This window comes from Manis pentadactyla, chromosome 15 (genome assembly GCF_030020395.1).
Source record: "Manis pentadactyla isolate mManPen7 chromosome 15, mManPen7.hap1, whole genome shotgun sequence".
Classification (NCBI taxonomy): Eukaryota; Metazoa; Chordata; class Mammalia; order Pholidota; family Manidae; genus Manis; species Manis pentadactyla.
In genome coordinates, this window is record NC_080033.1 from 45,963,758 (window position 1) to 45,982,644 (window position 18,887).

Below are 18,887 nucleotides of genomic sequence, written 5' to 3' on the forward strand. Positions count from 1 at the left end.
CCCAAATAAAGCTGTTATCTCCTACCTGGCTGCCTCTCTAAGGCCGTGCTTTTATCTGGCCTGGTCCCACTGCTCAGTTTCTAGCAAGTTGTAAGACTGCCAGATCATAAGCAGTCATTTTCTTCCACCCTGATGTATGAAAAGCAGGACCAGCTACATCATTTGCGGCAACCAGTCAGAAATGAAAATTCAAAGCTTCTTGTTCAAAATTTCTTAAGAATTTCCAGATGGTAACAGCAGAGCATTAAACCAAGAGTGGGCCCATGTGTGACTGCCTAGATCCCACACCCACGAAGCCAGCCCTGATGAAAAGGAGCAGAGCCCTCCTCGGCAGACGAAAGCCAATCACGGAAAGCTGAGCAAGGGGACAGTTTATCTCTAAAGCCCTCCATCTCCCTTAATAAAAAGACTGCTGAAAAAGAAACAACCCAGTATTTTGTATTACATTAAAGCCCACTGTTAGGATTGAATTATAACCTCCAGAAAGATGATGAAGTCCTAACCCCCCAGTACCTAGGAAAGTGACTTCATTTGGAAATGGGGTCTTTGCAGATGGTCAAGTTGAGGTCATTAGGATGGACCATAATCCAATATGACTGGTGTAAATCCAGGGAGAGGAAATCTTGGGGCAAAATACCTCTAAAAACAGAAATCAGTCAAAGGGAGAAATAAAGTCCAAAACCTGTTTATTGCTTACAAACTGCAGTCCAGCGGCCGGCTCTGTCCCCTGCTCCAGAAGAAGCAAGCAAGCCCCTCCCCTTAACCTCTCAGGTTCAGACATGCGCTTGGTTGCCCAGGTAATTACCCATTGACATGGAGATGAACTTCTCTCCACCCCTGAGAATATGCAAATGCACTGAAGCCAGTCGAGATATTTCTGGACAATTTTACCCACCCTGGTGACCTCATTAAAAGGGGGAAAATCTGGGCACAGAGACACACATGGATAGAAGGAAAAATGTGAAGGTCCTCACACAGGGAGAGTGTCATATGACCATGAAGGCAGAGATGGGGTGAAGCAACTGAACGCGAAGAAATGGCGAAGATTGCCAGCAAACACCCAGAACCTAGGAGAAAGGCATGGGCCAGGTCTCCCTCACAGCCCTCAGAAGGAGCCAACCCTGCTCAACCCTTGATCTCAACCTCAAGCCACTAGAGCTGTGGGACAATAAACTGTGTTGTTTACACCGACCGGTTTGTAGTACTACACCCACCAACTAGACCAGGCTCCTCCAGGTACCCTCCTCCCGTTCCCAAGCTCACAACACACCTGGAAAAAACAGATGTCTCAACAGGACTGGGACAAGGATGGGGCCAGCACAATGTCAGTTTTGTTTTTCAAGACAGAGGGGAGAAAGTGTCCACCTCAGAGGGGCCTTGTGGTCACATTTTAGAAAACCGAGAACGCTGTCCTCGTCACAGCCCCAATTTAAAGGAAGCATGGATTAGTATCTTTCAAATTGAGGACCTTCTTGAGCATCACCCAGCATAAGCCGGACTGTGGACTGCTTGCTGTTGATTAAGGGTGATGTTCCACACCCGAGGCGTAACATTCAAGTCTGATGCCATAGATGAATTGGTCATAGCAAATCGGATGCCTCCATCCTCGGGCCCAGGAAGAGTCAGCCCTGCTGCTTCCTTGCACTTCCAAGGCGTCTTGGGGGCACCCTTCCGGGCGGGCTGGCAAACGGGGTCCGCCCAGCGTCTGTTTGAGCCGAGGCCGGGTTAGGCGTGGGGATGCCTCCCCTGTGAGACATAAGTGGGCCTGGGGAGGGGAAGAGAAAAGGGAAGTGGGGCTCAGCGCCTAAGGTCAAAAACGGCGTGGGTGCTGCTTTGTGAGGAAACCATATGCAGAGGCCATCAAACCGGGAGCGGGCTTAGCTGGCCCTTGCTAAGCCGCCTTGAGCAACCCGAGCTAAGGAGCTATCCCGTTTCTTCCTCCCCGGGTGGTTAGCAGCGCACCCAAACATGGCCGCCGAGCCGGGTTCCAGGGCCGCAACCGCGACTCCCAGTGACGCAAAGGCGGCGGGTTGCATCAGCCCGCACCCATGTGCTCGGACCGCCCCACCGCCCACGGATCCGGGCTCCGATTGGGCCACGTTGGGGCAGTGGCCTCCGCTTCAACCAATGGGCGGCAGCCACAGAGCGTTCTGCCCGCAGAGCCCTGGCGCAGGGTGCCTATAAAAGGTGCCCGAGGAGCGGGGCTCGCGCCCCAGGGACAGGAATCGTTGTCGAGGTCGTTGTGGACGACTGACGCCGCCTGACTGGCATCTTGAAGCGCAGCCGAGCCCACCGCGTAGCAGACATGGAGGTCGAGCCTGAGTCCGAGCCGGAGCCCGTCACGCTGCTGGTGAAGAGCCCTAACCAGCGCCACCGCGACTTGGAGTTGAGCGGCGACCGCAGCTGGAGCGTGGGCCACCTCAAGGCCCATCTGAGCCGCGTCTACCCCGAGCGCCCGGTGAGAAGGGCCCCTGATTTCCGCTGCCAGCGTCCCCCTAAAGATGCCGCGTCCTCCTCCCTTTTCCCTATAGCCTCTCCCTTCGCCGGCCTTCCCGCGACGGCTCGGACTCACTAGGTCACCTCCCCCAGGGCTGTGGTCACTCCCCTTTCCTTCCCTACCGCGGCGCCCCCTCGTCTTGCCCAGTGGCTGTCACCTCGTCCTACGCCGCCCTCACCCCGCCTTCCTGACGGGCTGCCTGCTCCGTCACCTCGCTTCCCGTGTCCCCGAATCCCCACGGCTGTTTCCCTCCTGCCCCACTTCCCCAGACCCCTTCCTCGTTCCTCAGATCTGGCTTCTAGCCTTAGCCAAGCCGCTGAAGCAACAGTTTGACCTTGGGTGAGTCATTTCACCCCTTAAGCCTCAGCTTTCCCCGAACGACAGGGTGACTAGGTGTTCCGCATTAGGATCACACCCATTGGATAGAAGTGAAAAACTTTAAGTGCGCGAAATGAATTTTCTGAGTGTAGCCTGTCAATGTGGAGAGGAGAGGGCAGGTGCCACCGCGGGGCCAGAGGCTAGAGGAACGCGGCGGGAGCCCAAGCAGTGTGTTCTTAAGGCCCCACACCCAGGAGCGAGACGTGGCTCTTCCCCTCCCAGTCCACCTTCCGCCATGGGCTCCTCCCTGCCGCGCTGGACTCCACAGCATTAACTTGGTCCCAGGGAGGAGCCCGGTGCACTTTCTGATAAAATGTGATTTAGAGGGGAAGTAGGTTGGAAGGAGTCTCCTTGAGTCTGGGTTTGAAGACTTCGGCCCATCAGTTATGTAGACTTCCTTGCTTTGTTTTGGTTGACACATCTGTCAACATCACCCTGGCACCGCCCTCCCTCCACACGACGTGACGGAAGCTGTGCGCCGGACCTTCCTGTATTTAATTTCTACCCTGATATTCTGCGTGAACAGTGTTCTTTACTGAACAACCAGTGTAATCCTCCATCAGGCAGAAGGCATCAGGGCAGGAAACGATTGTGATACTGCTCCTTCTCTGAAGAGTTGCAGTGTATGTAGCTTTGTGGGTCACGTCGTTATTCTGGATTGTTTAAAATGGGCAAGAAGTGAGGTTTTTTTCCTGAATTATTCTTTTGTAATTGCTTATTTAATGGGCTTCCATTTCCTTACCATCCACCTTGGGACTATTTGCCATTTCATCATAGTTGCTTATGAAGAACTAGGCGGTTGTGTTGTTGTGAGAATGGCTATTAATTAGGTAACACACATTGGCGAAGCAGGTGTGGTGTCCAGTTGCATCATTTGGTAAAAGGTGGTGTTTTGGAGAAGAGATTTCCTTAGGGTTTCCCTGGGTGAGGAACATTGCTCCTGTTTGGGTCTGAAACCCAAAGCTGTTACATAAAAGGTCTCCCAGGTGTGTAAATTTGTGTTTAAAAACTATCGCTGGAGAGCATGCGTCATGTTTTCTAATGTGAGAAGCCTTACTTTATAGAAGTTTGTATGCTTAGCATATTTACTTTTTTTCAAATAAGCCTTCTGGGTAAACACACAGTGTCAATTCAGGCCTTTAAAAGGAAAAATTAAATCACAGCTCCTTTCCAAACCTTTTCTAGTGTACAACACTCTAATATAATGCAGGACCCACCTCTACAATAGTATTTTACAAATTGGGTGTATAGCATTTATCTGTAAGGTCAATCAGTGAGAACAATGGTGAACACAGAATCCAATATAGTTCTGTAATTTTAGTTGCATGACGTCAAAAAATATCCTGATTTATGCAAATAAATAGATGTGGTTACTGTTTTGATTGTTTTAAACAGCTTGCTTTTATAATCTCAGGCTACTTGGCAGGAGCAACTTCATTCCAAATTTTGCATAATCAGTTATTCTGGCATTTGTTGGTGATTTCCAGCATACTGACTATAGTAGGTATCATTTGAAGACATATTTTGAAGTGTAGCTTTTAAAGGAATTAAAAATAGATTTTAAAAGTGAGATTTGCATAAAAGTGTGTAGAGTCTCTGTGGTTTTAAAATCACTGGTATGGAGAAGAGGAGTTGAAATCTTGACTCTTTAACAGCAGGTGACCCTGGACAAGTCCCTTTCAGGCTTCCCCACCCCCCCGCTTACACTAGGGGTACGAAGTCTTACAGGGTTGTTGTTGTGTGAGATCTTACTCACACGCTATTTCCTCTATAACTACATTTGTATGTTGGGAAAAGTCTCTTTTGAGGGCTTAAGTTGTAGAATTGTTTCAGGTTACTGTGGGACAGTGCTAGGTGGGTTTGGTGAAGGCTGATCTTTGAAGTACTGAGTATTCTCTGAGACCAAACCAGGTTTAGAAGTTAGTTGCTGGAGGAGCCCCAAACAAAATGTGTGTTTTTAATGGCAGAAAGGAATTTCCTTGGGCGTTAAGAAATCAAATAGGTTGCCATGGGTTTTGTGGCCTAGAGGTAATTTGCCATCCATAACTTTTTGCATGTTAGAGATCAGTTAAGCATATTCTTTTTTTTTAATTGAGGTGCCATTGATATACAATCTTATGAAGGTTTCACATGAGCAACATTGTAGTTTCTACATTCACCAATATTATCAAGTTCCCTCCCCTCCCATCCCATTTCAGTTGCCGTCCATCAGCACAGCAAGATGCTGTCGAGTCACTACTTGTCTTCTCTGTGCTATAGTGCCTTCCCCTCTACATTATGTGTGCTAATCATAATGCCCCTTAATACTGTTCTCCCTCCCTCCCTTACCTCCCCCTCCCCCACCCCTTCCCTTTGGACGCCAGTCCCTTCTTGGAGTCTCTGAGTCTGCTGCTGTTCTGTTGCTTCAGTTTTGCTTTGTTGTTATACTCCACAAATGAGGGAGATCATTTGGTACTTGTCTTTCTCTGCCTGGCTTATTTCACTGAGCATAATACCCTCTAGCTTCATCCACGTTGTTGCAAATGATAGGATTTGTTTTCTTCTTATGGCTGAATAATATTCCATTGTGTTTATGTTCCACATCTTCTTTATCCATTCATCTACTGATGGACACTCAGGTTGCTTCCATATCTTGACTATTGTAAATAGTGCTGCAATAAACATAGGGGTGCATATGTCTTTTCGAATGTGGGATCTTGTTTTCTTTGGGTAAATTCCTAGGAGTGTAATTATTGGGTCAAATGGTATTTCAATTTTTAGTTTTTTGAGGAACCTCCATATTGCTTTCCACAATGGTTGAACTAATTTACATTCTCACCAACAGTGTAGGAGGGTAAGCATTTTCTGAATAAAAGTTTTATATATGGGACCTTCCAAAGTGTTTTCCTATGATTCTAAAAAACATATATTCAAATGCTCTGTATAAAGCAGTTTCTTCTGTGTTTAAGAATTTGTGGAAGCTAAATACTGCCTTTGCTACTCTTTCTTTCCATGATAAGCGTCCAGAGGACCAGAGGTTAATTTATTCTGGGAAGCTGTTGCTGGATCACCAGTGTCTCAGGGACTTGCTTCCAAAGGTAAATCACTTATATATTATCTTTTGAATGTTTTTAGAGCACTTACCGGGTTGAATTCAGGTCCTAAAGGTACCTCATTACTTTTAGGAGGAAAAACGGCATGTTTTGCATCTGGTATGCAATGTGAAGAGTCCTTCAAAAATGCCAGAAACCAACACAAAGGTATGTCTGCTTTTTCACAATTACAACAATCTGTGTCATTCAGACTCTCAGCATAGAATTAAAAGAAATAGGGTAAAACCCTTAAGAGATTTTATAACCTTTTTGTTAAGTAATATTTTGTTTTTTTTCCCTAATGAGAATCAGGAATTAGAATCAGGAATTCGATTTGTATTGTTATTGATACAAGCAAGAGTTTAGTAGTAGAGTATCCATTAGCATTGTAGTGGAAAAGTAGGGTTTTACATTATACTATCCTCTGGGATGTGGTATGACTTACAGTATCCAGGTCACTGAACTAGCAAGGTGCTCTCAAATGGGTTTTTATTAAACTTAGCACATAATAAGTTTCTCCTAAGGAACCCTTAATTTTTACAAAGAGTAAAAAGAATATATTTCCTTGGAAATTTTCATTGTGGTAATTTATTCAGTAGGATAGGAAAAGACTACAGTCTTTATCAAGTGATCTCTGAAGACTGATTGTGTTTGACAGTCAAAATTGTTTATATTTCGTTTCACATTGTTGATTGGAATATGCAGTATTAATATACATTCCAATGTGGTGATGCACTCTAAATTTGCCTTACAACGGTATTTCCTGAAACATCTGAAGATAGCATAGGAAATTCTTTCCTCTAAGTTGCTGGCTGCCTTGTATTTATAAATGCTGTTAGTCAAGTTTAATTTCTCAATTTAGTAAATTTAACACCATAAGATCTAGAGAGCATTATCACAAGCTTTCACACCAATGATAACTTCATTGGAAGATTTTAATGAAACTGCAGCTTAGTTCAGAGGTCAGGGTAGGGGTCATTAGCAAAATAATCTTTTTAGTTTGATTTCAGAAAGTTGCTTCAGACCCTTTGTTTTGACATTAATTTTACAATTATTTAGGTTGCGGAGTCCACAGAGCAGCCCACTGGTCTTAATCAGGGACAGTATCCTGGAGATTCCTCAAGTGATGGTGTGAGGCAAAGGGAGGTTCTTCGGAACCTTTCTCCCTCTGGGTGGGAGAATGTCTCGAGGTGAGTGTTATAATAAAGAACCAGGTTTATACAACATGACCAAGGAATAATGTGTTTAGGCTACATGGTCATAGAACTTTAAAATGTATAAAATTTCATTTCATAAGGGTTTCTCTTTAAAGATCTCTTATGTATTTAACTTTTCTTAATACACAGCCCTTTAGGAACACATGATGTGGGGACACGTGTATAGAAGATTTAGGCTACATGGGTGTGCTTTGCATTGTGCTGACCTCCTAGGGAATTAGTGCCACTGCGGAAAAACAGCTGTTGTGTGCATCCTGCAGCTGCCTTACCAAGTGATTCTCTGCTTTGTGTAGCCTAACTATGGGTGACAGAAGGTGAAGAGACTGTTTAAGAAATGCACTGCCAAGGACTGTGCTGGTGGCATTTCTTTAGAGTGACCAGAGCTTTTCTTTAGAGTGAAATCCAGAAGTGACTAAATACTATGGCATTTGGATTTTGTAGCTCTTGGAACACCTTATTATGAAAGTGGGGAAACAATCTATTGACTGATAACCCTCCAATTCCCTTGCCCCTCTTTTCCCTAGTGGTTTTTAATATTTGATTGTTGGTAAAGTCAGGAGTTTGAGGAATGAAGAGTTGTTTTTTTCTTTAATGGAAATTTTAAATGTACACAAGAGTAGAGAGAACTGTGTGATGACTCTCCACATAGCCTTAACTCAGGCCCAATAGTGATTAAAGTTTTGCCATATTTGTTTCATCTATCCCCCCTTCCCTTTTTCTTTCTGAAGCATTTAAAAGTAATTCGCAGATATCATGTCAGCTCACCGCCACATACTTCAGTATATAACTGTTCAGACCTTTTAGTTACCCTGTGTATCTGCAATGCTCTGTCCCCATCAGAGCTGATGAAAGCACTTTATTATCTTCTCATTTCCTCACACAGTAACTTTTCCAGCAATAAAAGTTACACCAAGACCTGTCTGTACTGGAATACTGTTTCAGAAAATTCTGGGTGTAGAATTTGGTTAAAAATTGGATAACTGGATTCATTATTGGATAGAAACACTTGAAACTGCCTCCCTTATTCTGGTTATATGACTTGAGAATTGACTATGTGAATTTCGCCATAATAAAAGTTGTTGGTTTCATTCAGCAAGTATTTATTGGACAGCCAGTGCATACAACCTTAAGAATTTGAATTGACCAGCAGAGATAACCACATAACCAACTCCTGATCTTCCTGCAATTCTGTTGGTTTCAGTTGTGTAAATTGCTGCAAAGGAGTTTGCTGTGTAAGGCACACAAAGCCAAAGATGACACCCTTGTGCCTTACCCTCGGCTGTTTAAGAAGCATGTGTTTGGTGTCAGGCCTCAAATCCAACCCTGCTACTTAATAACTCAGTGACCTTGTGCAAATCCCTTGTCTTCCCTGAGCTGTCCTCCATCTCCCCTTTGTAAAATGCTGGGGAGACCTCCTTCCACATGAGGTTGTTGGGGATCCAGTGAGATGACAGCCCAGCAGTCTGTATGGGGCACAGTGGACACAAGCATGTATGGTGATGACATGTGCACACACAACCCCCTGTATAGCACAGATCTAGGTGTGGGAGAGCTGGTATTTCCTTCAGGAAAAGCTTTGGGAGAAATGTGGCTTTTGTAGAGCTGCTCTCTGAAGGATGAATGGTGGGTCTAGAGCTGCAGTGAGACTTGGCAAATTAAAAATGGGGGTGGGGATTCACTTAGCCTAAAAGGCCCAGCTTCTTTATACATCATAGTGCTGACATCGTGAGAAACCCTGGTGCCAGGCAAGGGGGCTCTACATTCCCTTGGGTTCAAGCTACTGGGAAGGCCTTATCGGTCAGCATTTCTGTGCTTGTGCTGCGTGGGTGTGCCACACAGCAGTGGGCTAGGTGGTGGTCAGAAAGAAGACCTTCTGTCTCTTTGATTTGAGTTCCTAACTGTCATTTAAACTTCATTTTCTTTTATTTGTGCTAAACCAACTCAAAATGAGCATTTAAAAAAATCTTCCGTAGGCCTGATGCTGTTCAGCCAGCATTCCAAGGCCTGGGGCCTGGTTTCTCCGGCTACACGACCTATGGGTGGCTACAGCTCTCCTGGTTCCAGCAGATCTACGCACGGCAGTACTACATGCAATAGTGAGTCCCTCCCTGCCATGAGTGGTGTGGCCAGGGCTCCCAGAATTTAGGGAACTCCCATCTATGTTACTTAAAAAGTTAGGAGTATAGGGATGAGTATATTTTCATCAGTTTCAGCAGAGCCCTGCTCTGTCTGGTCCAGAGGGTGGAGTAGAGTGTAAGTGGTAACTACCACCTAATTTGTACTTGTGTGTGATGCATAGTTTGATGACTTTTTTTAGAATATGTTACTTCCTGGGAGGTGTGGTATCTTTAAAATTTTGTGAAAATTCTAATTTGCTGCTGTACCATACTTTTATAGTGATCTTGACGTTTAATTCCAGAACTCCAGATGAAGTTTACCATGTGGCTTTTCTTAGGAACAGAAAAGGCATTTACTTATAGATATGACTGTTAGTAAAGAAGTTTTTCACTAAGTTAAAGAAAAAGCAAGTTTTTATTTACCTACTTACAGTTCTCAACATTAGAAGACTCCAGTAAATAAAGTATGAGAACCATGGCCTTCATGGTGCTTTGCTCTCAACATTATGTCTCTGTCATTTCTATTTCAGTTTGGCAGCCACTGCTGCATCGGGGGCTTTTGTTCCCCCACCAAGTACACAAGAGATACCTGTGGTTTCTGCACCTACTCCAGCCCCTATTCACAACCAGTTTCCGGCTGAAAACCAGCCAGCCAATCAGAATGCTGCTCCTCAGGTGGTGGTTAATCCTGGGGCCAATCAAAATTTGCGGATGAATGCACAAGGTGGCCCTATTGTGGAAGAAGATGATGAAATAAATCGAGATTGGTTGGATTGGACCTATTCAGCAGCCACATTTTCCGTTTTTCTCAGTATCCTCTACTTCTACTCCTCCCTGAGCAGATTCCTCATGGTCATGGGGGCCACCGTTGTTATGTACCTGTAAGCACCCGATTTTGTTTTCCTTTTTCTCCTTTACTTACAAGTGATACTTCATGGTAATTCAAACCAGGTATAGATTCTGCTCTTTTTTGAGCAGTCTCCGTCATTATTGAAAGAGGCATATTTAAACAGTCTGTCACCTTGGTACTTTTGATGCAAGGAATTGACGATTTGGTTGTGCATTGCCAGGAACACATGAATTTGTGTTGATACAAGAGCAGCATTCTCTTCTTTTCTTCCAGATAAGGTACCTGCCAGGCTCATGAACTACAGTAATACTGTAGGCCTGGAAAGGAAAATTATATTTGTTTTGAATAAGAACATACTGATATTTGTCAGGCAGAGCTGCCTTCCCTGGTAAAGGTCAGGCACGGACTGTCAGCAGTCCTTTACAGTCCTGACATTAGGCTTTATCCATGGCTTACATTAGTGATTCTCAACCAGGATGATTTTTTATGCCTCTACCCCCACCACCGAGACACCGGGCAATGTTGAGACATTTTTGGCTATTACAGCTAGGAGGGTGGTCCCAATGGCATCTAGTGGGTAGAGGCCAGATGTGGCTCAACGCCCTATAGTGCACAGTATGGTCCCCACCGTAAATACCCAGCCCAGTGTGTCAGGAGAGCCAGAGCTGAGAAGCCCTGGCCTGGAGTCGTGTAGCCTTACTTGTAGCTAAAACTTGACAGAAGAAATATTTATAATGAAAATGGATTTTTATTTTAGTTTTGAAAAATATTTACGTGAGGAGAAATACTTAGAATAATATAATAAATACTTGTATATCCAGAATTAATCATTGTTAATATGTTGTCATATTTGCTTTAAGACTTGGATGTAACTGGATTTTTTCCTAATAAAATTTTACTCAATTTTTTAAGTTCTATAGTCTCTAGAAACATATTTAAGTGATCAAATTTTGGTCTTACTATTATGTTATTACATATATTATAATCACAGTGTGTGTGTGTGTGTCAATATTTATTTACCACCCCCATTCAGGTTTTCAAGTGGAGGTTTAGTGCAGATGAGCGCGCACTTACTGAGCACATACTATGTACCAGGTGCTGTTCATGCTGTTCATGCTGCTGGGCATGCACTGATGAATGAGACATAGTCCCCATAATGACCTTCAAGAACCTGACAGGCCAGTGAGGAAGTCTAGGAGATGGTGGGGTAGGATATCCACGCAGACGGGCCTTGCCGTGGACTTGTCATCAGGGCACTGCTCCGATGAGAGGCGGAGAGGGAGGAGGACCTTCTCGAATACTAGGAGAACTTTCAAATTCTTGAGCAAATCTCACTGTGATGTTAGTTAAGATGGACTTTTATGTGCTTCCTTTGAAGGCATCACGTTGGGTGGTTTCCGTTCAGACAGAGGCCGGTTCAGAACTTGCAGAATGATGGTCTTCCTGAAGCTGTACATCAGGACCCCAACAATAACTTCCAGGTACGGAGCTTCGGTGGGGCAGCAAGCTTGATGTGAAATATGCCAAAATCATTCATATTAGGTATCCAGCCTCATGGTTTACTACTTTATTTAAAGTTAAATATTTCAAGAATTTTTTCAAATTTATTCTTAGAGCAATAGCTTTTCTAAAAACACTGAATGTGACATAAATATTTTTGTCATGTGGTAATTTATATTTTGGCATAGGTAAATAACATTTTTTTAAACTCACTATTTTGAGTATTCAGTGGCCTGTAACAATGTGTTACACCATGAAAACAGCTAGTGAATAGTTAGTCTAATTAAGGAGCAGGACTTTCATAAGCATGTCTCAGATTTCCTGGAAAATAACTCACAGAAAACAGAACTTTTATAAGGCAGTTTAATTTAAAGGCATAATCCTAAAAGATAATTCTTTTGTGATATGAATTATCACCCTACTATCTGTTTATAGAACCTTGAGTTTCCATTTTTAGTTTCTTAACTCAGAGCACTGCCAAAATTAGAAGAATATCCATATTTAAATAAGTGGTTAACTTAATTAATAGTTTAATAATAGTTGAAGATCTAGGTACTTCATTTGTTCTGATACTCAGTGCCAGGAACATTCACAACTATGAGAACATCACCAGCACAGTTGTGCGGTGGAGGCCAGAGAAAGAACTCCATCCAGCCTAGGACATCATTCCCTGGGGGCCTGCCTGCCTGGCTGCTTTGAATATGGGGCAGGGGGGCCACAAATTTACTCTGCCGTTTCCTAACATTATTTGGTATTTGTCAGGGTCCTAATTGTTTTCTCACTGTTTCATTAATTGTAGGAAGACCCCGATCCTGAAATTGAAGACCCCAACCACCCGCCCCCAGACAGGGACGTGCTGGATCATGAGCAGAGTAGCCCTTCATTTATGAGCACAGCCTGGCTCGTCTTCAAGACTTTCTTTGCCTCTCTTCTTCCAGAAGGCCCCCCGGCCATAGCAAACTGATGGGGTTTGCTCTCTGGCAGCTGAGGCTTTGACGGGCATGAACTGGGTCATCTGATTCCAGCTAGATTCCCCGCCTGACCCAGACATGGCAATGGCACAGGACTAGTAGAGAACCAACAAGGAGATGATATGCTTTTGTGCAAGCAAAAGCAGAACCAAGACATGAAGCCATGATACAGATTGATGAACAAAAATTGCCCAAGGCTTCTCATGTCTTTATTCTGAAGAGCTTTAATATATATACTGTATATAGTTTAATAAGCATTGTTTAAGTAGACAGCATTAATGTCGCATGTTTGTGCCTGAGGAGCTTTTCCAGATGTGTGTGTCTGCATGTGTGTTTGTATATAGATGTCATAGGTGCAGAAATGGTTCTGCTGGTACAATTTGATTCCTGTTGGAATGTTTAAATTACACTAAGTGTACTACTTTATATAATCAATGAAATTGCTAGACATGTTTTAGCAGGACTTTTCTAGGAAAGACATGTATAATTGCTTTTTAAAATGCAGTGCTTTACTTTAAACCAAGTGGAACTTCACGGAGGTGAAAACCTTCGCTGGGTTTTCTGTTCAATAAAGTTTTACATGAATGACTGTGGCAGAGACTTCTGTTATTTCAGCAGCTTACTCCATATCCATTGTCACTGGGTGGTCAGTAAGTTGCTGATTTTTAAGTAACCTGAGTGTCTTCCTTTTATAGAGGCTCTGTATTAATGAAGAGTGATAGGCTGAGGCAGTAAAAGTTTCAATTTATTGAGAATATACTTGTTTTTTGCCCCTGTTTCTTGATTTAAACAGTATTTCCATATTTAAACAGTGCCCGTCGAAGTTGAATTCCCCAAATTTAAAGTGAGTGACATTAAGTACTTTCCACCTTGGCCAAGTCTGTAGTAGTTTCACCTGCTCAAGTGTCATGCTTTCGTAAGCCGAGGTTTGTGATTTTAATCTGTTCTTTGCATATTAACTTTAAGACTAATCTTTAAAGCAAAGTTCTCTGTATTTGTCTCAGGAATGTTACGGGTAGAGTCTAAAGGCCTTGACAGTGTTGAGGTGGGCAGAGTATGTCAGCTTCCTGCATCATGCTCGTAATCATTTAAATTAGTACTGGAAATACCATTTACATCAAAAATGCATCAAACAATTCACAACAAGATACTGAGTAGATACAAAGTAGATACTGAGAGTACGATTGTGCTCTCAAAAGCCAACTGAGATAATTATGTAAGGAGTTAAATGGCACAGGGCTTCAAATAACACCCTATGTCTAGATCAGAGGAACTATCAGAAGGCCGTGATTACTGACAAGTCATGTGTGATTGAAGGAAGAAATGACTTGAGATTGGAGGTTGTGGAGTTTTGAGAGATGAAGTGGGTCTGATTGATGGGAGGGGCCTGAGGAGGCGGAGAGAAGGGTCACAGGAAGCGACAGCACAAACCTGAGACTCGTCCCCTCCTGCCATGAAACTGGGTTCTTGGCATGTTTGGTATTAAGCATGGGTGATTTATGAAAGTGATCAGACCAAGGGCTTTTTAAAGTCCTGGGTGGAAATGCCTATTCTTTTTCAGAGAAGGGGGCATCACCATTTGGCAAGGGGCTCAAAGCCCCAGGCAGCTGCTGGTGCCCATCTCCTGTTTTTAAAGAAGTGGGGCTGTTGTCCCTGTGGTGCTTGTGATGATTAAACTCCAGATTCCAGGGCCCAATAAATAGTTCTGGGAAGGTGCTCCTGAGGATGGCTGACAAGGGCCACCTTGCAGATGGGCCCGAACCCCACCAGGACAGAGTGGGGAACCTTCAGACAACAGGTAAAACTTTAGATGGCTGACAGGTGGGAGATGTGGCAGAAATGTCAATGCTTCTACAACAATTACTAACTAATATAATACTACAGACCCCTATTAATATTTAGGAAATTGTTTCAATCTCCTTATTGAGTAGCAATTAAATAGCTAAAAACAACTCCCAAATTTCAGCTCAGGCCATAGCAGCTTTTTACATTTGTATTTTCCAAGGTGTGTTTTCTTGAATCCAAGTTCTGTAGAGGAAAATCCCCCCAAATTACTCAAGGTCAAGTAAATTTGGAAACCTCAGGTTGACCCAAGTTGGTAGGTTTCTTCACTGCAGGACTCCTGGAGCCTTAAATGTGCTGGCAGGCTGGCCTAAAAGAGGACAGATGGTCTGCAGCCCCCCAGCCCTCAGCCCAACCCATGACTGTGCCAGGTCTGGACGCTGTGCTGCATTTAGGAAAATGCAGTTAATTGATTATTAGTCAGCACCTCATCGGCATGCTAAGTAGCAAACAGAAACTTGGTTAGCCATGACATTTTACATAATAAGCAGTGGAGATAAATATTCTTTATGTGACTAGGAAGGAGATGAGAAGCCATACCTGCCTGCAGTGACTGACGGGAAAGGTTCCAGGCCACCTTCGCCATTGAAGCAGTCCTTTGACCCATTTCTGAGGAAGTTCGCTCTTTGAAGAAACTGTAATGGCCTCCCCTGACCTAGTTACCTTGAAAGACTACTGATTCTTCTCAGGACCTACTCCTCCTGGCCCCACTTTGCTTCTAGACCCATAATTAGATTCAGATCTCAGCAGGCCTCAACGAGTGAGCAGCTCTTGGCTACACACCAAAGAACTGTCTGACTTTTCCAGTTTATACAGACACATCCGGGGGTGTGTATGGGAATGGACATGATGGCTGTGGAAAAAACTATGGAAGGAACATAAAGATGTATCAGGCTGAAGTTATTATATGGGCCCACTAAGTGATTCTTCAATTACTGTTTCACCATGAAGAGTTAGAAGGGGCTCTAAGAGTTTGGTCGACTAGTCGGCTGAAACAGGCTAAAAGATCACCAAATGAAGTTGGTATGCCAGAACTGCCTTGGTACACTGAGGAGGAAGATACTCAAAGGCTTTAGGAAACTGGAATGCTCGGGTAGATTTATTGTGTAAAACTGACCTGCTTACCCCATTTGGGAGGCTCCAGAGGACATGCCTTTCATCATGACTGTGAGAAACAAACCTGTGAGGGATTGCCTGCGTGCTTGAAGAGCTTGAAGGTCAGAAGTTACAGTGGGAAGTGGTGCTGCTGAACAAGCATCCCCTAAATACAGTGGGGATAACGGGACGTCAGGGTGGCAGGGACCATGTGGCAGAACCTAATCCCAAAGACAAGGTGGCTGTAGTTACAAAAATGGATGACAGAGTCAAAACAGAAGTCAGAATGGTTTGATTTGCAGAGACCTGTGGCATTGGCTAGCTGATCATGGTGTCTTTTGGATAGAAAGGGAAAGTCTGCTAAATTCTTACTTGATCTGTATGAGCAAAATCTATGTCAAGTGAAGAGAAGTCTCTCCCAAATCACCAAAACAGAATAATATCTCCTCAATTGCCAGGCTTGAGCCAGTTTCCAGACCCAGAACCCCTTGATTGAAGGGGGGCCTGGTCCTCTTGAGGAAGGACCCTACAACACATACTATAAATAGTTCTCCCAGCTTTCCCCCAAAGGAACCTTTAGCTTTTCATTGGGGTGACTGCCCTGGGGAAAAGGTAACAATCAGTCTTTTGGGGCTTATTGTACACTTGCTCTAATAAACTAACACTAATTCTAGGAGACCCAAAACATGACTGTGGTCCACTGGTCAGAGTAGAAACTTATGTAGGTCAGATGTTCAATGGAGTTTCAACTCAGGTCTTTCTCAGTGGGTCCCCCAACTCATCCTATGGCTGTTTCCCAGTTCCAGAATCCATAATTGGGATAGACATACTCAGTAGCTGGCAGAATCCCCACATTGGTCCCTGATCTGTGGAGTGAGGGCTCTTTTGGTGGGAAAGCCAAATGGAAGCCACTGAACCACCTCCACCTAGGAAAATAGTAAAATCAAAAGCCCTATAACATTCTGGGAGGGATTGCAGAGATTAGTGCCACCATCAAGAACCTGAATGATTCAAGAGTGGTGATTTGCACATCTCCATTCAATTTTCCCACTTGGCCTGTGCTTCTGCACAGATGGATCTTGGAACTTAACAAGGTGGTGACTCCAATTGCAGCTGCTGTCCTAGACATAGTGTTACTGCCAAATTACCACATCCCCCGGGTTCCTGGTACGCAGCTATTGATCTGGCAAGTGGCTTTTTCACAGTATTTGTTAGTTTGGACCAATGGGGGAAATTTGCTTTCAGCAAGGCCAGCAATACACTTTACTGTCCTACCTTGTGGGTATATCAACTCCCAGCCCTAGACCATCACCTTTCCTTTCCACAAGCTATCCTATTGGCCCAATAAGTGGATGATATTATTCTGCTTCAATCTATCAAGGAAGAAGTGGTCACTACTGTAGAATTATTGGGAAGACATTGGCATGTCAGAAGGTGGGAAATAAGTCCAAAAGAAAGTCAGGGGTCTTCCACTTCAGAGAAATTTCTAGAGGTCCATGGTTTGGGGCATGCCAAGAGATCTCTTTTTTAAAGTGAAGGGTAAGTAATTGCTTCTGACCCCTCCTACCACCAAAAACAGAGGCACCACATCTAGTTGGTCTTTCTGGATTTTGGAGGAAATATATTTCTCATTTGAGTGTGTTACTCTGGCCCATTTACTAAATGGCTGAAAAGCTACCAGTGTTGAGATGGGCCCAGAACCAGAGCTCTGCCACTTGGGCCTGTGATCCAGCAGACCCAGTGGGCTTGAGGTGGCCATGGTAGAGATGCTGTCTGGAGCCTTTGGAGGCCCCTACAGGTGAATTAAGCACAGGCACTTAGGATTTTAGAGTAAAGGACTGCCATCCTCTACAGATAACCATTTTCCTTTTGAGAAACAGCTTTTGGCTTACTCCTGGGCCTTAGTAGAGACTGCAGACCGAGTGCTCAAACCTGTACACCAAGTTCCCAAGCAACCAGAGCCCATGATGAACTGGGCTCAAGCAGACCCTGGAGGCACAGCTAAGTTACATGAAGAAGTGGCCTAACCTCCCCTCGTTCCCACCCTGACTACACTATCTTCTCTTTCCAGCCTGTACCTATGGCCTCAGGCAGAGGTCCCTCTGATCAGCAACAGAGGAAGAGAAAACTTAGGCCTGGTTTCCTGATGGCTTTGCATGGTACACAGGCACCACCTGAGGTGGACAGTAGCAGCAGGTGGCCTGGCTCTGGGATGGGCCTGCAGGACGGAGGTGAAGGAGATCCTCCCTGGGGGCAGAACTGCAGGCAGTGCACTTGGTTGTTTGTGTTGCTTGGGAAGAGAAGCAGCTGGACAGGCAATGAGGGATCCTGATTCATAGGCTGTGGCTGACAGTTTGGCTGGACGGCCAGGGACTTGGAAGGAACATGACTGGGAAATTGGTGACAAAGAAATTTAGGGAAGGGTATGTGGATAGGATGCAAAGCAAAGAACATGAAGATATTTGTATCTCATATGAATGCTCAACAAAGGGTGACCTCAGCAGAGGAGGATCTTAATAATCAAGTGGATAGGCTGACCTGGTCTGTGGACCAGTCAGCCTCCTCCCCTGGCCACTCGTCACCACCCAGTGGGCTCATGAGCAAAGTGGCATGGTGTCAGGGATGAGGCTATGCTTGGGCTCAGCAACATGGACTTCTGCCCACCATGGCTGACCTGGCTTCTGCCACCACCGAGGGCCCAATCTGCCAGCAGCCAAAACCAGCACTGTGCCCCTGACATGGCTCCATTCCTGGGCTGACCAACCAGCTACCTGGTGGTAGCTGATTACACTGGCCTACTTCCATCATGGAAGGGGCAGAAGCTTCCTTCTTACTGGAATTGACACTTACTCTGGATACAGATCGCCTTCCCTGCTTGCAGAAACTACATCCATGGACTCACAGATGCCTTGCCTGTCTGGTATTCCACACAGCATTGCTTCTGTTGAAGGACAGACAGGAGAGAGAATGAGATGGGGAATATTTTCAATAGCAGTAGGTTTGGTGGGAGGGCAAGTAGTTAGACAGTGGTCAGGAAAGGCCTCTGAGGAGGTGACACCTGAAGGAGGTGCTGGAGCAAACCAAGCAAAGATTTGGGGTAGAGCCTCCCAAGTAAGTGCAAAGGCCCTGAGGCAGGAACAAGCTCAGCATAGCCAACATATTGGAAGATAGGAGGTGGCTGAAGCTGAACCCAGGGGAGTGGTGAGAGATGAGATCTGGAAGTGGATGGAGCCAGATCACATAGAGCCTTGCAGGCCACTGTAAGGGATGTGGGTTTTAGTTGAAGTGAGGTGGAGTCATTGGAGAAACTGTAAGGCAGGGCTTGTACTTCAAGGAGCTGGAGATTTAT

General features: G+C 44.7%; 1 protein-coding gene across 1 annotated transcript; it reads left to right on the forward strand.

Moving 5' to 3' along the window:
• The first annotated feature begins 2,195 nt into the window (after positions 1-2,195).
• On the forward strand, positions 2,196-13,194 carry HERPUD1 (homocysteine inducible ER protein with ubiquitin like domain 1). The gene is made up of 8 exons (XM_036881110.2): positions 2,196-2,458; positions 5,875-5,952; positions 6,040-6,114; positions 7,006-7,136; positions 9,137-9,259; positions 9,811-10,161; positions 11,509-11,611; positions 12,430-13,194. Exons 1-8 carry the CDS (start codon positions 2,306-2,308, stop codon positions 12,592-12,594), a joined length of 1,179 nt encoding a protein of 392 aa, XP_036737005.1. The 5' UTR covers positions 2,196-2,305; the 3' UTR covers positions 12,595-13,194.
• The last annotated feature ends 5,693 nt before the right edge of the window (positions 13,195-18,887 follow it).